We start from the raw sequence: 25762 nt of genomic DNA, 5'->3' as shown, positions 1-25762 counted from the left end.
TCAACGTCCTGCAATCTTAGATGGAGGGACAAGAAGGGAGATATTTGTGCTGTGCAGATCAAAGATATTCTCAGTGCACTAGATCTTACTGAACAGCTCATCGATTACATGGAGGATATATAACCTTCTGTTTCCCCTTCCCCCTGAGGACAGATTTCCCACAAGCACAGTCAACAAGAAGGATTTGTGGACCACAAACATGCAGCCAAGCACCATGCACAAGCCAGAAATACCTGGTGGTGATAACTCCCATCTCTTCGATATGAGGTCTGGACAGGAAAAGTAGTGAAGACACAATTGGAGGGACATTTTGGTGGCGTTAAAGTGAAATGTGTCATTCCAAGGTTTAAACAGCACATCTCATGTGTCGTGACAACACTGAATGTTTTAGGAACAAGCCACCATTCCAAAAGCCTATGTCCAGCAACATATTCAGATGTAAAATAAAATGATTTTGTAGATAGTATAAAAGGAAAGCAGGATATTTTGTTAGTTAAAATGAGATAACATCACCAGTATGACACAACAATGGGTCTCATTCCCTCTTTTAAAATAATCCTGATTCATTAATAATGCAAAGACGAAAAAAACAAATCCACATATGAATCAAACAGAAATTTTGTATGGTAACATTTTCTTTTTGTTCTCATGAATTTTATTGTTTATAACAACTTTCGGTTCTTATTAGAGTTATTAATTTCAATACAATACAGTTATAATTTTATATTTGTAAACATGGATTTATATAACATTAATTTTGCATTTATTAATATAATAAGTTCAACACTCAATAAAATACTCTCAGTCTCAAACCAATATCACATAATAAAATATAATGAAAAATATAAATAAATAACTATGATTACAGTGCAGCATTACCAGTCCCAGCTTGTAGGCCTGCTCATATTTATATATCATATTTATATATATATATAACTTTTCCAAAGTGTAAAGTGCAGCAACAACAGTTTCAATTTTTAGACCTGCTCAGATTTCGTTATAGCCTTGGCCCGATCGGAATTAAGAGCAAAGGTCTGTTTAAATGCCAACGGAAGCTGCATTTGAATTACGATCGTTTTTTCCCCCTAATTGTAGTGATGTTCACACTTGCGTGATGCCTTTTGAAAACTATAGAATCAGCTGCAGGGCGTGATTTGCGCTGAACGCGGAGACTTCCGCCACTTAATATGTTCGTGTGGAAATACGAAAAAGTACCTATGTTCCGCACACAAAATATTGCATTCAGTCATTCGGTACACACGTGCACTGTACCGAAAGCCCTGTACCGAAATGGTCCGGTAAGAATACACATACCATTACACCGTAAACAAAAAATATATATATATGTGTGTGTGTGTCACACACACACACACACACACACACACACACACACACACAAACAAAGATTTAATAAATATAATTAATGTTAAATAATAATTATAACATGAAATAATAAATATTTCAGGTTATAATTATTAATTGATATGAATTCAAATAATGAAATCTAACTAGAAATTATTGGAAACTAAAATAATAATTTTTAAAAATCATGAAAATTCTTCTAAATTGTTTATAAATAAATTAAATTAATATATAATTATATTAATATATAAAATTATATTAAAATAATTCAAACATGTTTTATTTATATGGTTCTAAGCTTTTTTTATTTCTATTTTTTTTCAGAGGAAATAATATATGTAAATAACTATCATTTTATCTTTGTCAGTCAGAATATTAATATTGGTATATCTCTATTCCAGTTATTAGTGAATGAGACCAATTGCCACTGGACTTTCTTATAAAGTTATGTTAAATGGATTTATTAATATGATGCTGACATAGCGGTCTCTGTTTGGACAAGGCAGTGATGTGTTTATTTGAAAAGCCGTTGTTTGGAAGAGCCTACCTTGGTGCGGGGATGAAAATTCCGAAACGCGCCGGTCTTGAATACGGTTCGGTTTCTCCTGCATATGATAGCGACCGCAATAAACACCACAACCATCACCAGCGATACAGGAATCAGGACTGCCAGTATCCAGAGGTTACTAGGAAGACTCTTCACCACCGCTGTTTACACACAAACACAATCACAAACATAGATTGGAAATCAATAGACTAATTCAAAATGTCAGCACATGATTTCCGCCACTTGTGTCTTCAACACACTCTCTTACAGTAATCCAACTCCCCTCTGTCTCCTACTGTCTGTGGTTAGCTCCTAATGAGCTGTATCTGTCTTTCGGCTGTAGCTCTTATCTGGGAGATTAAACCCCCACTGCTGGGTCTGATTGTGTATTATTCATACAAAACTGGGGCTTTGCTCGTCTCCGGCAGACAAACTGGGCTCGACGCCCCAGTTGAGAGCTCAGTAAACTTGTGTTAACTCTCTACACCCAAATCCCCTGCGGTTTCTCTAGCGTGGTGTGAGATAGCTATAGACCTCATTTGGAAAAATAAGCCAGCATTATCATGCTCACTTTCTTTGATTCATTATTAAGTCAAAGTAGAATTTTCGGTTCATTTCCACAAAGTTTCACTGATAAAATATTTCAGTCGTCTATTCTTGCATTAATAAAGATTTTCAGATTTTCTACTATAAAAGCAATCTGCGCAGAATTTGATGCTAGGCTAATGGCAAGGCAAGGTTGCTAGCTAGATACTTACTTGACAAGCCTGAGATTTTTGGTCTCCAAAAATGGCGTCCAAATTTTGACATGAGCATTTAGAGAATGCGTGCCGCCGAATGTAGTGCTGTATATTTTATTCAATAACATGCCCAAATATAGGTGGTCAACACGTGCACTCCAAAAAATTCCATCCTTGTTCAGTGTCTGCACTGTTTTTTCCAGAAGTTATGACCTATAAAATTGTCACTGTATTTGTTTAAATTAGAGTTGTGGGTATCTCTTAATTCCCTTCCTTTTCAGTAATTTGTTGTTGTATACTTCAATTTTTACATGTAAACTAGGATACATGCGCACTATACTTATATTAGGGCTGGGCAATACATCAATAGCAATAATTATCGCGATATAATTTTAAAACAATATGAAGAGTTAGAAATAATTTTTCGATAATGTTTATGCACCAAAAGCGGAACAAACAGAGCTAACGGTGCCACACAGACCATCAATCACTTGGATCAAAGTTTAAACGAGTGCAGTCTGAGCTCACTGCAAACTTGAAATAAATAGAGATCTGACATTTATTGTGACAATTATCGAAATTGACTTATTTGAAAAAAATTATTGTGATAATTTTTTGTGACCCTGCAATAACTTGCGTACTTTGCGTGCATTACAAAATAAAGTATAATTTGGGTTTAAGTCTAGAATTATTTTCTGTTTATTTTATTGTCCAGATATGGAAGCTTGTTTCCGCCACAGAATAACAAAAATAAAAAGTAAATATAATAAAAAAAATTATAACTTTTTTCATGATAAAAAGTCACAGTTACCCGTTTTATGTTTTTTATTCTGTGGAGAAAAAAAATGAATTGTGAGATGTACATTGAGAATTCAGAGGAAAAAGTCAGAATTGCAATATATAAACGTGGAATTGTGAGGAAAAAAAAGAGAATTAGAGATATAAACTAGGAATTGCAAGAAAAAGTGAGAATAGTCAGACATAAACTTGCAGTTCTGAGTTTATATGACGCAAATCTGACTTTTTTTCTCATAAGTGTGAGAAAAAGTCCAAACTGTTGGTCAAACTCAGAACTGTGTGAAAAAGTCAGAATTGTAAGGCTGATTACTCGATTACTCGAATATTCGTTCGGTGTGTTGACATTCGATTTAACATTTTGAGATTCAAATACCCCCCTTTTTTTTTAAACCAGGCATTTCCCTTGAAACAGTACTCATTCGCGCTTGAATATAGCTGGGATTTTTTTTTACTATTGGGCCGAACGGTTGTAAGGACTGTCAGGTACGGTTAAAGTTGTATTTCCACGTGAGCCTGATACGGCGCAGCACGATTACAAACCGTTCTCTGCCTGGTTAGACAACCCTGCTAAGTTGAGCTGTTAAGAGTGCTATGCTACTTTCAAAAAAATAAATAATAATTTTATATATATAGGCCTGAGACGGTTTGGTCTATGGAGGAAACATTTTTGCTTATTGATATTATACACGTCGTTGCCTTCTTTTTATTTTCTCACGTCAAGTATTGTCTTTTTTCCTGTTATTGAACGAAGTACTGTAAATATCAGAAAAAAAGGAGTCCCAAAAACAGAAATATCTGATCATCATCCATATCGCTGTTTATATTACACTGACTGACGCATTTGTATTGCATTCCAAAGAGCTCCGTTATAAGCACCACAGTGGAAAGTGAAACAGTATCCGTGCTGACTGGCCCGGATTGGCACGGAATGGAACGGGTTTGTCCCGATTGTGGAAAAGCGGCTTATGAATCGCCCATGAGTGAACATCATGTTTCAGTTTATCTGGAAGAGAAGACAAAAATGCCAAAGACCTCAGCTGTGTGGGAGCACTTTAAACTGAGTGAAGACAAGACAAAGGCAGCTGCCAGATTTGCAATTTGAAACTGGCTTACCACAACAGCACATCGAGTTTGAATAATCACCTGATTTCTATAAGTAGTACCCCTATAGTATATTGTTGGTATAAAAAACTAGCTGCTTTTATCCTCATTTTAATCAGTAATTTTACACATGATAAAAATGTGCACTTAATTTGCTTGGAAAATACTTGTGAATACAGCAGCCATAAAAAAAAACAGACAGTAGCCCAGCCTAATAATAATTTGTCAATATTAAAAGTATTGTTCTTAACAGACCTGTGTTTCATATCACTAGTGCAGTGTTTATTCTCGGAGCAAGCCTTGCCTGCATGAGTCGCGCAAAATCCGGCCCACGCTGTTTTGTAGTTTATAAAAAGTTGAATAATTCGGAACGTGTCACGTTACCATATTTCACCAAAACGCAACACTGCACTCCTTGGGTCCGCAGCAACACACCTTCCATGTGTTAAGTCGATTGGATGAACGGTCCCTGACATAATATTAATGCAAACAGACAGACACACAGATATTCCTGCCTTTATTAGAGAGGAAGAATGTGTTCAGCCCCCTCGCTCCGAAGCTTCGAATATTCAGTGTTGATTACTACCGAAGCTTCGAAGCTCAAAAAATGGTATTTGAACCAGCCCTACAGAATCGTGAGATAAAAGTTTCAATTACCATTTTAATTTTTTTTCTATAGTGGAAACAGGCTTTCATATCCAGCTGCTTAAAGCTGTATGTTTTCGCAAAAATTATTCTAATCTGAGTCATACATTGAGAGATATGACTGGTGTCAGTAGCATAAAAAGTGTGTGACTGACTTGCAAATCGAATTTAATAGTTCTGATTAGGGGTCAAAACATGAACCGTAGGAATGAGCATTAGCAAACACTGCAAACATAAATTATAAAGCACTTTTGACACCATAAACATTAACAGTAGTTCTAAATAAGATATATAGTAAACACTCACAGAACTATAAGTTTTCCTGCATATAAAAGAAACTAAATGATGGTTCGTAAAGAAACAGGGCTAGAAGAGTGAATTATATACATACGCTCTGCTTGAACTTGGACGAAGTAGCCCAGAGTGAGAGCCATGGTCTGAGAGTCCACTGTGTTGAGGGTCTTAGCTGCAGCAGTGCCAGTTATGGGAGAGCCATCTACTTGTATGTAGTAGGTCATTTCAGCTGGGTTCTTAGGACCAGACAGACGCCGAATGCTGACCATCTGTACGAGGAAAACACCTCGAGTTCATGTTTGATATTTTCACCATAAACTTTAAAAACTCAAAACCTTCAATTTTCAGTTTTAAATGGGCCATACTCTACACATTTGTCACATTTTTTCACTTGAATTCCATGTAGAATTTTCTTGCGCCAAAACAGATGTTTATATGCAAATGACCTATTTTATGATTGGCTAACTTCTTTGCATTCAAAGTGAGTAACATAGTCCCCATCCACTGTTTTAAATAATAAATATGCTCTTTTTTTTACAGTATGATGCAGCCATGAACACATTTTACCACTTGCTAATTTGTTGCACATTCTATTGAGGGCGGGGCTTTCTCATTCTAGAGCATTTGACTGGACAAAAAAATCTGTGTAGTCCAGGATGAGTCATCAAAATATGTAGTCCATTTTCTCAGGACAAGAAAAACGAGCAAAGAACAAACTGATGGCACACCTGGACGGTGTAATCGCCCACAGTCGTGGCTCTCCTGAAGCGGAGGCCGCGTCGACTGGCAACCAGAAAGAGCTCCGCCAGCCGCTGCTCCATTAGACTAGCAAAGCTCTGATAACTCCCCTCAAGAGAAGAGCTATCAACGTCCTGAATTACTGCGGAGAGAGAGAGAGAACGACAGAGAGGGATGAAGCAAGGTGACAAGGAGAACATACCTTTCTAAAAAACTAAAAAACTGCAATTACTATAGAATTGATATAAAATGATTCATTCTCCTGACAGGGATAAAAAAGGATGAACGAGGGAAAGAAGGGGGAGGTAGAGCTAGCTAAGGCAACGGAGAGAACATTGAGTCCAAGAACTTAAAGCTAGAAAAAGCTATTTCACACTCGATATTATGATCCGATGTGATCTCAAATCAGTTGATGAAGGAAGCTAAATAATACATCAATAGCTCTCCACAAGAAAGAAGACTCTGTGTTTAAAAGAAGCGGGATAAACCATTAGCTAGATTTAATCACGTAACACATGCTGGCAAATAGCTGTCTGGGTGCTGGTTAGCAGCTGAACTGAGGTAATTACCTGTGATTACCCAGTAATCTCGGGTTGCTACTGAAGTGTTAAGGTTGTGGTACTCTAGAGCTGTGAAAAGAGAAAGAAAGACCGACAGATGCTTATTAGAAGACCATTCTAGGAAAAACTGAAGTCTGTCATCAGTTACTCATAGATTAGTGAGGATAAATGTGAATTTTTATTGTTATCCTTAGTTATTGTTAACAGACTTGTGCATAAAATAAGCTGATCAATATTTCTGATCAAAAATTCTTATCCATGGCACACAGGCATTTTATTTCTACATTTCATTTGTTAAAATTATATTTTACTTAAATAATAAAAAACCTTAAATAAAAAAGTGAATATTGAATATGAACATGATATCCATTAAATACATAAATATTTGTTTTAATGCAATAAAAATATATTGCATTACTTATATAATATATTGTTTTTATATTATATTTTTTATTATATATTACAAATTAATAATTGATTATTATATATTACAACAAAACTGAATACAAAATATTAACTATATAAATTACTATAATACATATTCTTTTACGCTATTAATTAATATATTAATAATTGTATTTATTATAATTAATATTCATATATTAATGTGAATCTCCATGATATTTCATGTACACCTACATGATTTCATTTGGAGCACATATGGACTTTTAAGGCAAGATTTTTATCATCACAGTACTGATATCAAATAATTATTATTATATAATTATATTATTAATCATTAAAAAACAGGAGAAAGTTGCTGTTTAAAGGGATAATTCACCCAAAAATGAAAATTCTGTCATTAAATGGACTATTTTTTGGGCCTTGACCGTAGTATTACCCTTGCCGTCTATGGAGGGTCAGAAGGCTCTCGGATTTCATCAAGAATATCTTAATTTGTGTTCCACAGATGAACAGAGGCCTTACTGGTTTGGAATGACATGAGGGTGAGTAATTAATGACAGAATTTTCATTTTTGGGTGAACTACCCCTTTAAAATAATTTTTAATGTAGTATAAGCAAGTTAAACAGCAGAACAAGTTAACTTCCCAAACTACTCATCCAAAAAAGGAAAATGTTATGCGTCCTTGTAAAATGTCTTTTGGATCAACCAAAACTGAAGATCTCTGCCTCAAGGAAAACAAACTCATGGAGTCAAACAGAAATAAACATGAACTACCATTTCAATGTGCACTAACATGTAAACACCAGCTGTGCAGAAAATTAATGTAACATCAAGCGGTAAACACAAGCTGAAACTTACGCTCAGCGATGATCAGAGGGGGGAAGAAGAGAAAGTAGCCCACCAGCTCGGCAGTGAGCTGGTTAAGGAGACCGCTGGACACAGTACCGTTCAACGGAGTGCTACCGTTCCACACCACATACACCAGAGTGACTGCCAACGAATTCCCAGTTTGATACGTGTTCAGAATCTGTTCGAAAACACAAATCCAAAAGACGAGTCATCAGAAGAACGGTGTTATCAGACCTCTGAAGATTTATCAAACTTTGTTTTCAAGTTCAATTGAAAAACTACCTCAACAGAAAGAGTCCCATAAGAGTCCTCCACTTTCTCCTGCGCCTCAGCAAACACATTTTCCAAGCGTTGCTCCATCATTTGGATGAAGCCGCAAGACTTGATGTTGTCCATTGGCCCAACAAACCTGAGAACTATATGTAGGAAAACAACAAACTGTTAAACAAAACCAGATCCCAAGTTACCAAGTTTCAACTGTGTAAAATGCGTTTCACTAACAATAATGGCACAATGGCTGTGGGCTTAAGAGTGGTTGGGTATGTAATGCAAAAAAGGGTCAACAAAGGTGCTCAAGCATAAAACTTGTCAGATAGATCACTTCCAGTCAGATTTTCCACACAAAAAAAATTCAGTTGGAAAAGAATCATACCCGTTTTGAGTTGCAGGTGTATGCCCAGGCTGGGCAACCACGGGGTCACAGGATAAGGGATGGCCAACACCACGGGAACATACTCTCTGATGTCATTCAATAGCTTGTCAAAGCCATAGGAAACTAATGTGTCCATCACAACAGAGGCCACCAACACAGACTTCCCTCTCAAGACGTAGTAGCCCACAGTCACATTAGAAGGCATGCAGATATCTCTTTCCAACTAAAAAAGAACACAGATCATGTGAAGTGACGTGGATATATGGTAATGGACATCTGACACAATCTATGTTTTCACCAATCTTAATCAGCTCTTTGGCTAGTTCTTTTTAAATGGTCCTGTGGTGTGACCGATTATATTTTAACTAGAACACTACCATTCAAAAGTCTGGGGTCAGCAAGATTTCTTAAATCATACTTTTATTCATGAATACATTTAATCAATCTAAAATCAAGACATTTATAATGTTGCAAAAGATTTCTAGTGTAAATCAATTCTTTTACAGTTTCCACAAAAATACGAAGCATGTTAGAATGATTTCTGAAGGATTGTGAAGAAGTAATGGTGGCTTTCCATTACAGGAATAAATGATATTTTAAAATTATTAGAACAAATAATAACTATAATATGCAATAATAATTGTAATAATATTTCAAAACATTCTGCTTATATTGTATTATTGATCAAATAAACGCAGGTGGGGTGAGCATAAGAAACTTTATTCAAAAACATAAAACAGAAATTACATGTATAATATGTAAACAAATAAAAAAATGACAAATTAATTAAATATATGAAACTAAATAATAAATAACAAATTAATTATTAATAATGTATTATTAATTTTATTGATAATGAAAATTATAAATTGTAATAAATATTAAATAAATTGGTGAAAATTTCTTCAATTTTTAGATTTTGTTTTGTTCTCACAAAGACTTAAAATATGAAAATCCGTCATAAAAAAAAAACTAATTATTACATTTTAAACTACAGTAATCTAAACAAATTACATAATTAATTTTGATATTTACTTTGAGAGAATAATCCCATTTTCCAAAATGATGAAAAAAAGAATAAATGTTATTTCTATTGTGCCCTTTCAAGTCAAACTGTCATTTTAACAAATATTATTGAATTGTGTGTACTAAGGACACACTTAATGCTAGCTATTAAATTAGTCTTAGCAAGACAAAGGAATCAGTCATTTTACTCAAAAAATATCATTTCCATCACAGAATGCTATGAAACACAATACAGCAACTGAGACGTGAAGGAAATGACACACAGTGGAAAAAAACACAAAAATCTCCCATGATGCCTGGATAAATTAAAATTAAAAAGTCTACAGATTATCAATATTTTAATGAGTTTTTAGATGTTCAAATATGCCTTACTGAAATCATATGCTGTTTTTATTTATAGAGCTATATTTGCACAAATGCTCTTACTGGCTTTGTTTATTGTTAAGCGCTTGAGGCAAATGCTAATACAAATCCCACATGAATAAATTTCATCATATTGAGCCAAGCTGACTGACCATCTCTCTCTTTTTACTCCAACACAAACACTCTCTCTCTCTCTCTCTCTCTCTGTGTTCATGTGTAGATAGTGATCGTGTGGTCTCCTGCTGATCACCTCCAGGGTCTGTAATGATACAGAACCTCTGATCTGATGGACAGTTGACGAGGAGGAGGAGAAATTGGAGGGAAAAAAATTACACAGTGAGCGAAATGGACGAATATAGAAACAGATTGAGTCGTTCGGTACAGAGCTTAATAGACACAGACGGTCGCTCTTCAAATGCTAATAACAACCTTTTCAGTAGTCATTCACAATTAAAGAGACAGTACACCCAAAAAATTTAATTCAGTCATCATTTACTTAGGCTTAAACCCATATGACTTGTATGACTAACAACTTAAAATGAAGAGAGTCATACATGTTTGGACTGATATGATGTGATTAAATGATGAAAGAATTAAAATTTTTTTGGCGAACTGTTCCTTTAACTCTCTATTTAGACAACTGTGCTCCCCTCAGCACACTGCCTCTGCTCTTACCATGATATTGATTTTTTATTTGCAGCATATGAGGTTCCAGCGCTGCGCTATTTTTAGACGTGCCTTTCTGACGGACAGACATGCGAATGCTCCTTAGGTTTTAAACTAAGTTTTTCATAAGAGGGTCCGTTCTCAGCGCTTGAAAACAGGGAGATGTTCTACACAATCACATTCAATGAGCTGCACACTGAATATAAACAGGAAACACCTCCCACGCAGCCTCCCACCACACTGTCCTCTGCTAAACTACAATTCCCATGATGCAACAGTGATAAGGTCCCAGAGGACTGTGGTCAAAGCACTGTGCTTATCTTGATTCTACTGTTTAAGGCCTATTTTACTGTTTCCAATAGCAACCAACTATTGCGATTAGTTCTTTTCATTATTTATTTAGCATTTCTTATTTAATGCAATGGAAGAGAGAGAAGGGTTTGCATAAGCATACAACCATTTTTATTATTGCTGCAGTGTATAGTCTGTACACTGTGCATACTAGTATGTTAATTATTTTTAAATTATGCATTTAATCCTTCTGAATTCTTTCAAAAACATTGAAAAATCTTACTGACCCCAAACCTTTGAAGTTTTATAACTGCGCAGCGGCTTTTGGCTCAAAACACATGCAAACCCACCAACCTGAACACGGATGTTGCTGTCGTTGAACGCTCGCTGTAGTGCCTGCGTGATACCTTTAGACAGGTCCTGTCTCATTCCAGCCTCTAGGCGATTTCGTCGCATCTGAATGGATAACACTGGGTGAAAAAAATACAACACATATGAAAGTCATGATTTTCTAAGCATCTCAGATCCCAAGAGGGACAGCCAGGCCTATAAACATGTCGGTTTACAGTAAACATATGTTGGCTTCACTGCAGTGCATATGCCGTCACTGCAGAATGTAGGAAAGGTGGAGTGAAATGACTGCATAATGTAATATTATTTGCATAATAAAGCCTTTCACAAGATTAAGTAGATATGTGCATTTGTACTGTACATTGGTTTTGTCTTATGGCTCTGTTGTAATGAGCTGAGCATAATTTAAATGTCAAAATAGATTTGTTACTTGAACGTGTATTTATCATTTCATAGATGTTAACAAATATATATATATATATATATATATATATATATATATATATATATATATATATATATATATATACATGTGTGTGTGTGTGTGTGTACTATATGAGCTCAGCATAATTGAAATGTTGCTTTGTTATTTAATTTTAATGTATGTATGAATTAATGTTTATACATCATTATTTCTAAATTACAATTAAAATCTAATTGAAAAGACTGAAATATTTTAGGCTAAGCAAACAAACGCAACCAACCTCAAAAACATTTACACGCAAAGCAAAATTGGGGTAACTTGGAAAAATAGATGTCCTGATTGGGTTTTGCTTATAATCTAAAAAATATTTCCCCCACAAACACTGTTTAGGTCCAGATATTACATTTTGTTAATACTATCGGTTCGACAACATTATTTCAACGCAATCTATGAACAATTCAGCTCAACAACCTCATAAATTTGCTGTAATGGAATGCAATTTGCATTGATAGTGGTGCAATTGTAAATAAATTAACTAAAATAACGGCCTAATTTCCTTAGCGAATAAACGTTAAAACAGCGCAGAAAACTCACCTGTTTTCAACCATAATCTTTCGGTCACATTACAGGTCAAAGGTGAACTGTCAGTTGGAGGGCTGCTTGGTTTAGTCGTGGTACTTCCAGAGGTAGATATAGCGGTGGTTTGACGAGGGGTTGTCGTTGTCGTGGTTGCTAAAGTGGTTGAGGGTGTTTTTGTGGTTGTTGGTGCTACTTTTGTGGTGGTGGTGGTAGTTGTTGTCGTAGTGGTAGTGGTGGCTGCCGTCGGTGGTTCTGTCTCGGTTATTGTGGTCTGGCTGGCTGTCGTGGTCGGCACGGTGGTCGTGACCTCTTTCGCCACAACAACGGCAGTGGGCAGAGTCACAGCCGTTGATGTCACAGTCAAGGGCGTGACAGTCGTGGTGGTCACTGTGGTGAGCTGCAGACTGTCGCTGGTCACAGTGTGGGAGTTGCTGAGCACTGAAGCGTCGGATGAAGCGTTTTCAGCTCTTTCAGGAGCGGTGCCATTAAAAGCGGAAATTGAGACCGAAGTTGTCACATTGTCATCTATCTCTGCCACAATCATGAAAGAGGATCCCGGGGCGGTGGGAAGATCAGGGTTCCTGGGGAATTCACTAAGAGTGTCGTCTGAAAGCAGAGAACGTTTGAGTGAGTCACCTCAGGAACAGGAAGTGAGATCGAGGGCACACATGAATGCTCGCTGATGGTGAAGAATGACACATAGCACATGTGGGACGGATGTAGCTCTTGGGGATTATGCAGTAGCGTGACTTGTCGAAGTGTGTAATTTTTGCACCACTAGTGTCATCAAACTGAATATAAATGAAGACAACTGTAAATTATCCATTGATCAGATGAACAAATTCAGTGAGAGTAAATGTGCAAAAATTACATACTTCAGTTTTAATGTCAACATGAAATCAGAGTGGACTTAATCAGGATAATAATAATAAAAAATGAACACATTTCAGCTGGTTGCTAAGGCAGCATTTCTCATTTAGTTTAATTTAAATATTTAAACTTGACATACTAAAATAATTAAACTGCGATAAAAACTTTACTATACAGAAATAAAAAAAGAACTACTTAAATTGCCAAAGCACGTCAAAATTACTAAAAATTTAACCACAAGCTAAAATAAAAACAGAAAATATCTATTTTTACAAATATAAAAAGAAAAACTTATTCAAAGTATTAATAAAAACTACAATAGTATTTCAATGATACTAAAATAACACCACTGTTCAAAAAGGGTCCATAAAGGCTAGTAATCCTGACCATGTTTGTCTTTATTTGATCAAAAATATGGTAAAAAGGTGTGAAACTGTGAAATATTATTACAATTTAAAGACAAGCATTTTCTATTTTAATATATTTTAAAATATAATTTATCTCTGTGATACAAAGCTGATTTTTTCAGCAGCCATTACTACAGTCTTCAGTGTCACATGATCCTTCAGAAATCATTTGAATATGCTGATTTGCTGCTCAAGAGACATTTTTTATTATCATTATTATCAGTGTTGAAAACAGCTGTGCTGCTTCATAACTTTGTGGAAACAGTGACATATATTTTTTGTTTGGGATTCTTTAAATAAAATAAATAGAAACCTTTTTTGACATATTTAGAATATGTTAAAAAAGAATAAAGAATATTTTTACTGTGATGTTTTTAAACTATTTAATCATCCTTGCTGAATAAAAGTATGAATTTATTTTTGAAATCCTGATGAAGTCCTACAATTTTTACATTTTCACTCAGAAATATGCCACATTGTAAAAAATGGTGATGGTGATGATTACGATAACAACAAACACAATGACCTTGAAAATGATGATGAAGGTGAAGAACGAATGGTGAAGAAAGGATGACGACAACATCAAATCAGCAAAGTCCCTGAAAAGAGACTCCTTTAAATACACCACGTCTTGATTTCTGTACACAGCATCGATTCAGAAGCTCACAATCGAGCAGTACCTGAGCTAGTGGTCAAGACACTGTTGATTTTATGTGCCGGGGATGGTGGATTTGGCACTCTGACGGCCAGCTCCCCAGGGGACTTTTGATTGGTGCGATTGTCACTGTTGCCGGGTGGGGAGGGCAGAGAATGCACCAGCGCCTGAGGCTGTGTCTCTGCAACCTGCAGGGTCTGCACCGAGGCGAACACAGGCTGCTCCCTTGTGCTTTCTGCCCTCGCTGGTGGGGAGTGGAACTGCGAGGCGAAGTCTTCGCTCTCCAGCAGCGACGAAGGGACTGTGATGTTTGGCGCTCCGGTTGGGACCTGGGAAGGACTGAGGGGTTGTCCTGATGCCTCTAGTCTTGCTTCGTCTGGTAATGAAAAAGGAGATGTTATGGTGCAAAATCATAAACATTTATCCTCTTTGTCTTATAGGAGGAAATGCACTAGAGGAAATAAAAAAAAAATATGTATGTTTTCATACTTGACGGCATTAGAGGCAGCTGCATTAAGCTTGCAAACCTAATGACACGCACTGTTATTTAATCAGCATTAATGATAATGCGCTGTATTAAATTGCTGCCTCGCTGCCTGCATAAGTTTTCTTCTAAGAAGCTTTCTTCTCGTGTCATGGAATATTTTAAGTGACCAATTCTGAAACACTTTTTTTGCACCAAAAACTCGATTCACCATTTTAATCGAGTTTGCCGTTAGCATCTTGATGAATTAAAAGCTAAAAACACTTATATTAAGAATAACATAAATTTTCTTAATCAACACTTTTGTCCTTTTCTTTTTTTACAATGTAAATGTTTAATACAAGATACATTTACTGAAAACCTATACAATTAAGTGAGAAATTAAAACTTGTTCTCAGAAAATGTATTTAAAATTCTGGTAATTTTCTTATTTAAAACACAAATCTCACAAAATTTTGTTATAGTATGTAAAAAAAAAAAACTTTGTCAATGAGGTAATAAAATTAATTTTAACTTAATTTAAGAATATTTAAAATACAAAACAAGTATTATTATCTCTATAAAAGATACATGCATCTTGTGTAAAAAAAAACATCTAAAAATGTATATAACATACTGTATAGCAATCAAAATTTTGCTAACAGCCATTTTGGATGAACTGATCTCTTATTTAATATTTAATCAGGCTATTTTTTGTAAACTCATTAACTGATGTTCCTTACTTGTTTTCTGAGATGTACATTTATAAGAAATGTATTTTCAGTAGTTATAATTATAAAACAGTAATTGTAAATGTAAAACAAAACTGATTTAGTTTTATGCTAACAAGGAAACTACTTAATTTGAAATATAATCCATGGAAACAAGTTTTACAGTAAAATGTTTAAATTCAGTGCATGTATAGTGAAGGCAAGTTAAGTTTTTTTGAATACACTTAATGTAGAGTCCCTCTACATTAACATTACTCTCTTGGGTAGCTTTTAATTATTTAGCTCACTTAACATTTCAGAAAAGAAAATCACAGCAGCCCTTCTCTCGATTGCCATCCACAACTGTTGGCGAGTCAATTTGAGAGGATTAATAACATGATTAATCGACCTTTACAGCTCTTTACTTTATTTTTATCTTGGGGAACATAACGTGGCCGGAATCATACAATATAGTGACTTGAGGACATTAATCATAAATCCTTTAGCCGGAGGACCAGATTCGAAATATGCAGGGTTTCTTGGGTGCTGCGAGCTCTCTTGGTCTCTTTCTCACTCTCTTACTGTGCTCCTAGTGAGCAGCCTAAAGCTTCAGTGCTTCAGTAACAGATTAATTAACTCACCCAAACACCCTATATGAGATTAGTCACAAACAACATCAACATAACAGAGATTGTGTGTGTGTGTATATATATATATATATATATATATATATATATATATATATATATATATATATATATATATATATATAAAAATATACACAAATGTATTTAATCACCACTTGTAGTATACTTGAGTGCGCTAGTGTATGAAAGATGGGTAAAAGTGTACTACAAGTGGTCACTAAAACATTTTTTTTAATACAGAGATACCATGTTAAAAGTACATTTTAGTTTCTATTCACGATGTCCCAAAATATCACAGTTGAGTAAACTTAGTTAATCTGAAGTTTATTTTGAGAAGTATATTAGTTTTTATATTTTAGTATATTAAGTACAAAATTAGTGTGTGAAAATGGAGCACTTTAAGTACATTATGGAAAAGTACTTTTTTAACCTGGGATGTATGGATAGTGTAGAATTATTTTGATGGATAGATGGATGGTTGGATAGATAGTGTAGAATTATTTAGATGGATAGATGGTGTAGAATTATTTAGATGGATGGATGGTGTAGAATTATTTAGATGGATGGTGTAGAATTATTTAGATGGATGGATGGTGTAGAATTATTTAGACGAATAGATAGCATAGAATTATTTAGATGGATTGTGGATAGATAGCGTAGAATTATATAGATGGATGGATAGACAGATAATGTAGAATTATTTAGATGGATGGATGGTGTAGAATTATTTAGATGAATAGATGGATAGATGGCGTAGATTTATTTAGATGGATTGGTGGATAGCGTAGAATTATTTAGATGGATGGATAGTGTAGAATTATTTATATGGATGATAGCGTAGAATTATTTAGATGGATGGATGGATAGTGTAGAATTATTTATATGGATGATAGCGTAGAATTATTTAGATGGATGGATGGATAGTGTAGAATTATTTCGATGGATGGATAGTGTAGAATTATTTAGATGGATGGATAGTGTAGAATTATTTAGATGGATGGATAGATAGCGAAGAATTATTTGGATGGATGGATAGTGTAGATTTAGATGGATTGATAGTGTAGAATTATTTAGATGGATGATAGATAGAAAGTGTAGTATTATTTATATGGATAGATAGTGTAGAATTATTTGGATGGATGGATAGTGTAGAATTATTTAGATGGATGGATGGATGGATGGATGGATGGATAGATAGATAGATAGACAGATAGATAGACCTACTATACTTTTCTATACTATCAGTATTATATCTAATATTTAAATGTAATCTGGTGATCTACCCATAATTACGCAAAATGTCTATAATAAAGATGGATGGATGGTTAGATTCCACACTATATTGCAAAAGCAAAATCGAGAACTTTTGACTGGGTATTAATATGATCTTATACTAAGAAAACAAGACATACTAATTAACTCTGATTTTCTGCAGAATGTGTGTGTGTGTATTCAGATACTGTAAGCGGTCACGTTGAATTCCTATTCTCCAACAGATAGCCACCTGCTCTGACAGTTAGAACATATGGGATGGTCCTGATTAACAGGCAGCAAGAGAGAAAATGAGATGTCGTGTGAAGGGGGCTCTGGCTGTACATCCAACCCATCGTCCTAATGACTGCACTTCCTGTGAACGGGATAGCAATGAACTCTGAAAGCTCTAGACACTTAAGTACGCTTGTTGCCGGCTTGAAAAGATTTAAGTACCCCATAATGTGTCATGTGACTTGGGTCAATGAGCTGATCCAATCAAACTCTAGTGCCAGGCAGAACAGAGCGAGTTGATTGGAAGACAGGACGATACATGCCAAGATGGCTTCATCCATCACAGTCCCCAAGTGTGTGGCCTGGTCTCAAACGGGTCCCACTGCCACTGCATATTGTTCTATATATGGGAGCTTTCTATTCAGTGACGTCAAGTGTTAAAAATGAAGGCCATGTTGTCCAAGCCGTTGTTCTGCTTTAATGTAACTGGAGATCAGTGGGCTAGAAAGACATGGACCTTCTCCATTATGAGGACAGGTGGTGAGGGGGCTGATGGGTAACAGGCCAAAGCCATTGAAGGCCATGAGGGAGTATATGGGGAACCGAAGCATGGAGTCACGCCATTCCAGCAGGACAGATCCGCGTCCTTACTCTATTCATAGTTCCCATCTGCTTTTGTTGCATCTTGTTGTTGCATCGCGAAGGCAACAGCATTACATCTGTTTATCACAAAGTAAATATTTAAAGGGATATTTTATGCAAAAATGTCATTTCAAGCCAATATGAATATAACAGATGCTTTTTTCGTAGAACATCCTGGCCATTTGTTTTCCAAAACAACCAAAGGAATGATAACTAAGGCTGTCATGCTCAGAAATGACAAAAAAAGAACCACAAAATATCATAAAAGCAAACATACTGTATGACTCATGCACTATATTCCAAGTCTTCTGAAGTTTCCGTGAAAAAACAGACTGTCAGATAAGTTGATTTTCCCTGAAAAGTGATAACAATGTCCAATTTGTGAACAAATCAGTGATGTCTAGTTTGTAAATTAATTGTTATTGTAAGTCAGATATTTTCAATGAACCGTTTCATCCAATTCACAAAACTGATGATTGATTTGTTAACAAATCAGACAGATAGGGTTCTTGAGGTCTGTTCAAAATCTTTCTATGGCCTCAGAATACTTGGAATATGACACATGAATCACACTGACTACATTTCTAATGTTATTATAATACTTTTATACGTTTGTGTCTTTTTTAAGCCTGAAATCTCCAGTCCCCAATCACTGTTATTGCATGAAAGCAATGATGACATTGTTTGAGTAATGATGATTGAGTAAATGATGACAGACACCATAAATCTAAACAGTCACTTGATAGTACTAAAAAATAAATATAACTTGCAAAGAGGATTTTGTTAAAATCACGTTTCACTAAACCTGTAGTATATTTCATATTTTCAACATCATGACATTTCACAGCAAAGCAGATTAGTGCGTCTTTGTGCAATGATGCAGATTAAATGCTTTGACATGGAGTGGGATGTCATCCAAACGGACACCCATCAACCCTCAGGAGAGAAAGCACTTTGAGCATTGCATATCAAAATTATTACACACTGACCGCAGACAACGTACTAACGTTTCAGTCGTGGAAATACTTAGCCATTACTGTTATTATTATTGCATGATTGTTACAGCAAATACTTTATTATACTTTTGCCTTTGTACTCACTATTGGTTAGGTTTAGAGTAGGGTTTAATGTGAGTGGTACTGTACATTATTTTCAAATGCGATACAACATTGACCTTTTAGTGCCAGACATCAGACATTTCATTTTCACATTAAACATTTAAGTGGAGAAAGATGCACCAAATTTGCAAGCAAGGTTTTCTCTTATTCTTCAAAAACACCTGGTTTCTGTTTTTCAACTTTCAACGTGTATATACCATGGATTGCCAATTATGGTGTCATGTGGTAAAACCATGGTACTGAATGATAGCCTTCCAAGATACGTCAAATGATACCAGGGTATATGCTTAAAAACACTGTGGTACCATTAGGGTACCATGGTACTTTTTCAGTCGAGATGAACATACAGTATGTTCTAATTTTTTAGCACCATGTTTATTAATCACAATGTTCAAAACACCAATTATGCCACAAAGTAATTGGTAAATAATGGTAAATACCACATATTGGTACAAAAAAAAGAAAGAAAAATAAATAGTCTAAATGCACTGTAAGTCGCTTTGGATAAAAGCATATGTTAAAAGCTTAAATGTTAATGTAAATTAATTATGTACAGGGCATAGCACATACTGTACCTTAAAATCTGGCTATATTGAGAATGGCTTGTGGGGACTAAATCACGAAGAGCTGCCAGCAAGAAAATAAAAAAAGAAACAATTGACTCCCATTTCAACAAACTGCTCTCAGCAGGGCAGGGCTGGATAAGGCCAGACTAAATTAAGACAACACAGCACATTTGCTTTGGGTGTTCTTGTTTACATTCAGATTCTATTCCTGAAAGTTCTTGTTTCAGACACCTGACAACGGGTTTGAGGTTCAGTAACAATGACACAACTTTTCGTTTTTATTTGAACTATCCTTTTCAAGCATAAAATGCCAGTTCTGGCTTCCTTTTTTCTTAAAGCAAAGGCAAAAGATGCATCATAATATATAAACAGCTGGTGCAAAAACATCACCTTAGGGCCTTTCTTAAACTAAGCAACAACCCACATCCTTCAGTGTATTTTAAAATGCTGTGAGCATGGAAATTAGGGGCATGGCGGACACGCACATCCCACACACACCAACACCATCACTGTTTTTAGATGAGGCAGGGGATAAATCTGAGAGACAGAGAACAGTGTGCTCTTGGCGGGAGCCGAGGTAACAGCAGTGGCAAGCAGATTTGAGATTTGAGCTGTATTAAAGTTTATCCTTCTGCTGATGGCTATATGTGTTTTTAGAGTAGATATACAGCGGCACACCTGCTGAGAACACAGGGATGGGTAAGTGCTGCAGAGCACAGCCCATCTTTGAATAATTCAATGGCTAAGCATCTGGCCCTGCATCTGAAAGCAACCTGACATGGCCGAACACTGCATCAAGGTCCATGTTAAACATCACTAAATAACACTAATCATTTTTTCCATTTATATGCATAGCTAACCACCGCCCTCCAACCAAAAAAAACATTACATTAAAAACATAAATTATTTGCCCTATGTCATTTCAAATCCATGTGCAAAAAAATATCTGAATATTTCCCAAAATCTATAACAGTAAATCAAAGGCACTACAATAAAGCTGTTGAAGATTGAGTTTGTCTCGTGATATTTTATGATTGACAGTATCTTCTTTTATGATTTCGCCATCATATCCTGTCTTTTTTCCGCAGTCATGTTGAAAAAGTAGCAAGAAGGCCAAAACAGAGATAATATTATTGTATATATTCATCAGTATATTATATTAGAAAGAAATGAGATGGCAATCAAATAATCCAGATTAAATCCTCTTTCACTTGAGCTGGAACCTTCCATCCATTCCCACCGTCCATCCTCAATTATTTATTTTTAAGTTATGTGGCCACAAATAAATTGATATTATCCATCTAATAAACAAATAAATAATGTTTTTGTATGAAAACTAGGGATACACCGGTTGACCGGCCATAAATCGGAACCGGACGGTTTTTGCTTAAAATACGCGATCGATAATCGGCCAGTCTTTGGTCTTTTTTTCGGCCGATTTTAACGGATGTGCAGCCTCGTGCAATGACTACATTAGGTTCATTCAACTTGAAGCAGCGCTGCACAGAATGATCACTGTACGACATTTAACATCGGACGCGCCTAGTGTAATCATTTGCTATCATGTCATTTGTGTCTGGAAGTATTTCGAAATCTGTGCGCAGGACACGGGCATCCGTACAGCCCTGGAAGTGCAGAGCTACACATCTAAGTCACAGATAGCAGGAAGCAAACAGCCGTTGGTGTACTTGTACAAAAATAAGAGCCCCTTTCCTGCATTTACTGAAGTTGGGCAAGCGCACTATACCTGTGACAAAAAGAACTTGCATAAACATTTGAAAAGACAAAAGTAAACGTCGGTTCTGTATAGGATGATTATTTTTTAATTTGACCATAAAATTACATAGACTTAATTTGATTTAAAATCACCTGCTGTAGCACAACGAAAAAAGTGTTACATACATCCAATTAAAAAAATGTAGGGTAATGATTCACATCTGTATTTTTTTAATTAACTTCAGCCAATAGTTATTTATTTTTTACTTAATTAGTCTCATTTGTAAAGGCCAGTTTTATGTAGTTTTACCAAATACCAAATAAACATCTTGTTTATGCATACTTTCCTTCTTTCTTGTTTGTTGATTTAAAAAAAAAATCTGCAGGAATCAGCTAGTTTGCTTGTAAAAAATCGGTATTGGAATTGGCCATGAAAAATCATGAATCGTGCATCCCTAATAAAAACTACCAATTGAAATGTGACATTACCTACATTCGCATTCCACCGCTAAATTACAGTAAAAATGACTGAAATACAATGATTTTTACACTTAAACCAGCATAAATGTAACCATATATCATAGTTTGTTTTTTCTGGCACAGTAATGAGAATGTAAACTGGGCAGGAAATGTGCTTAAAATAATGTCACCGGTTTCTCCCCCGTTTACATCACAATCCTGAAAAGTGAGCTATTGAGCTGCTGTTATCATAAAAGCTGTGGCTCTGTTTAGCTGAAAGGATGATGACATGAATTATTGATGAAGATACAAACACAGATCTGATTAAAATAACAGCCCGTACCCTTCCAGCCTCTCTAACTGATGAGGCAAACCCCATCTCACACATCTGTGTAAGCATCACCGAGCAGCTGCTGATTGGATGAAGCTGGTCATGTGACTTCCTTGCAGAGCTCTGGGTAGGTCATCTATTCCCCGTCGAGTCTGTGAGGGGGGGTGGGGGGGTCTGACTTACACTAATCATATTCTCCGCTGGAGGGTTGAAAAAGACTGATAATGTAGTCGGAAATATTCCATCATCTACTATTTAAAAATTCAAACATATAATGGATTGCAAGAACAACATAAACCTAAACAATACGCATACAATGACTGATTTATTTTGACTCGAGATGAAATTAGCGCCGACATGCCAGCACAGCAAAAGTGAAATACTGCAAGCCCTCACGCTACTTTCCCATCAATCCTCGTAACGGCATGCGTCTCTTCAGCCTCCTGCGCAAACCTGCAGGCTTAACTGATGCTTTTCCATGTTTGTTTTACTTTTCCCAGCCTCTCACTGCATTACACAACTGTCAGAATTGGTTAGTTTCAGCTCTGGCATTGACTGGAAGTGATATAAAAATTTTACACATAGTGGAAAAGATTCTATATTCCCTTCTGGAATGTGTTGGAATATTCAGGAGCTCGTGCAGGACACCTTTGATGCACTTGACTCCAGAGTCTCAAGAGCAAGGGAGGTTATTGCAAACCCCATTAAAACTGAATGAGTGTCTTGCTTTAGCTAAGAATAAGTAGCAGCTACCGAAAGCATCATTTCGCACATGGTTGGTTATTTTAGAGCCAGTGTTTTTTTTAATGCTTATTGTTAAGTAAGTTACTATAAATAACCACTACTACTACTACTACAATACGTGAGTTTATTTGCTTAAAGGGTTAATTCACCCAAAAGTGAAAATTCTGTCATCATTTACTCACCCTTAAGTTATTCCAAACCTGTTTGAGTTTCTTTTATCCGTTGAACGCAAAAAGAAGATATTTTGTAGAAAATGAGTAACCAAACAGGCGATGGTCCCAATTGACTATGGAATTTTTTTTTTATCTCAAAATATCTTCTTTATAAAATAAGAAATACTTATATAGGGTTGAAACAACTTGAGGGAGAGTAAATGATGAAAGGATTTTCATTTTGGGGTGAACTATCCTGTAAAAAAAACAAACGACTGTTTTCTACATTATGTAGAAAAAAAAAAAAAAGTTTTAAAATGCACTTTTAAATTTAAATATGAAACCATGCAATTTATGTTGTTTAATAAACCAAAGAAATTTCTACGTAATTTTCATTTCTAACTGTTTTTGAAGTAATATAATTATATTATAACTTTCCTCTCCACAAAATACAGATGAACTTGAACTCTTAAAGTTATGTGCTAGTTAGAAAGTGTAAGTCACGTTGTGAATGTTATTTCCGTAACAATACACTAAAACATGGAAAATAAACTATTTCTCTTATCAATCAATTTATTTTCATCTACAAAATTTAGATAAAATCTTAATCTAGTGAAACGCTCACTCATTTAAACAAAAAACCCAAATGCTCGTCATGCTCTAATAGTGTCTACAACTTCATGCCTTACGTAATCACATTGGAAAGGTCACGCGTGATTGGTTCTTCGTCTGTGTACTTCGGTTCAAAAAGGTAGGGTAAGGCAAAAAACTCCATCTCATTTTCTCCTCCAACTTCACAACTGTGCGACGTTGTCCTTTTACCTTTTTTTTTTTGTTAAAGGGCATTTGTCTTTCTTTGCATGTTCACTTTGTAAACACTAGGGTCGCATCGCAGAGCCAGTGCAAGATGAGCATTTGTGGTTAAAAAGTATATAATTTATTTATTTTTTTTTAAATGACCAATCTTTTTGCTAGATAAGCCTCTTATCTAAGTTGCGTTGAAGCTGCAATGTGGACCTTCAACCTGCTGATCCCTATTGAAGTCCACTGTATGGAGAAAAATCCTGGAATGTTTTCTTCAAAAACCTATGTATTTTTTTTTTTTGACTGAAGAAAGAAAGACACGAACATCTTGAATTTTAATACTGGAGAGAACGAATACTTTAATATAAACACTCACAACAAAGTGTTATTTCAGTGCATTTAGCACCTAGTTAAACTACATTGTGGCTGCTAAGTGAATATACACGCAGGTTTTAGTGCTGTAATGCAGCACAGAAAAGTAGCGCAGCTGTTTAGTGAATTGGCCCTTCAGTCTCTTTCCCAGTTTTCCAGACCATCTCTTATGTTCAAGCCAATCTGACCCCGAGGGAACGGAGCAGAGCAAGCGAGAGTCCTCGAAATATACATTCTGCACACAAATTCCACTGAATATTATGGGCTTTAACATAATAAACATGACATGGCCACATAACATCAGCCTTCTCTGAAGGCAAAAATAGATAATCCCATTCCTTTTACATGGCATCATTTTCCCCCCAAGGGATTTTTATTAGGGTAAAGCCGATGACGTCGGAGGTCCGACAAGGACAGAGCCCATTATGCATAAAGCGCCCTTCTCCTTTTTCTCATCTAATGAGCACTGTCATGTGTGAAATTTCAGGTGTGAACATAAAACGCAGGACTTGCTTTCTTCTTTCAAGCTGCGAAGGCAACAGTTTAGCAATTAAATATATCTAAGGGTAGGAACGAAATAGAATGTGGCGATTCTATCAACAAGAACCACTGAGTGGCCGTCTGATGTAATTATGCAAGCGATTCGACAAGCATAGAGAGAATTATGCGAATGCACATGCCTAATTAGTTCGGATGTTTGCTCCGGTTTTCCCGTATGTTTTCTGGAACGACATTTTGACAAGCTTTCAAACACCTCTAGAGTCAAACGGGGCCACAGTTATGAGTTCCGTGTAAATTAACAGCAGAGTAAAACGAGGACGCAGCTTTTGATCAGGCCCAAAAGACAGACAGACATCAGACACCGAAACGTGAACAGCTGAGCCTGTCTGGAGCTTTGAAGTACTAAAAAAAAAAAAAAAAATCAGTGCGCTATAAAAGCTACAAAACAATAATTCAATTACCACCATGTGCTGCTATACAAAAAGCACCATAAAACATGAGATGTGTCAGTTTATGCATCTATTGACCCCATAATGCCCCTTTTTCTTGCCCACAAACCAGATTAGCCCCTCCCCACCATAAACCTTGTTTCATAAGCCTGAGGAGATTTTCAGGTGTGAGCTGGCACACAATTTCATTACTGACTCTCCGAATTGTGAATTAATCTGGCAGGGGTCAGCATCAATCCCTTGATCTAAGCAAAACTGATAAAAGTGATGGAGTAAAAG

General features: G+C 35.8%; 1 protein-coding gene across 6 annotated transcripts in view; it reads right to left on the bottom strand.

Annotated features, from left to right (window-relative positions):
* The window catches only part of kiaa1549la (KIAA1549-like a), a 50584-nt gene that overhangs the window by 17179 nt on the left and 7643 nt on the right, over positions 1–25762 (bottom strand). For 5 of the 6 annotated variants that reach the window (XM_052598230.1, XM_052598233.1, XM_052598232.1 and 2 more), the window contains exons 2-12: positions 14350–14700; positions 12408–12998; positions 11393–11508; positions 8693–8915; positions 8323–8456; positions 8050–8218; positions 6795–6854; positions 6216–6367; positions 5585–5756; positions 1910–2070; positions 234–269 (exon numbers count right to left, since the gene is read on the bottom strand). In XM_052598230.1, the coding sequence (XP_052454190.1) occupies positions 234–269; positions 1910–2070; positions 5585–5756; positions 6216–6367; positions 6795–6854; positions 8050–8218; positions 8323–8456; positions 8693–8915; positions 11393–11508; positions 12408–12998; positions 14350–14700 (2165 nt within the window). The remainder of the gene's footprint in view (positions 1–233; positions 270–1909; positions 2071–5584; positions 5757–6215; positions 6368–6794; positions 6855–8049; positions 8219–8322; positions 8457–8692; positions 8916–11392; positions 11509–12407; positions 12999–14349; positions 14701–25762) is intronic. The other variant, XM_052598236.1, reaches the window with a different exon arrangement.

Source organism: Carassius gibelio, chromosome B25, assembly GCF_023724105.1.
Source record: "Carassius gibelio isolate Cgi1373 ecotype wild population from Czech Republic chromosome B25, carGib1.2-hapl.c, whole genome shotgun sequence".
NCBI classification, from domain to species: domain Eukaryota; kingdom Metazoa; phylum Chordata; class Actinopteri; order Cypriniformes; family Cyprinidae; genus Carassius; species Carassius gibelio.
The sequence above is the reverse complement of the archived record's forward strand: the minus strand, read 5'-3'. Positions and strand labels throughout refer to the sequence as shown.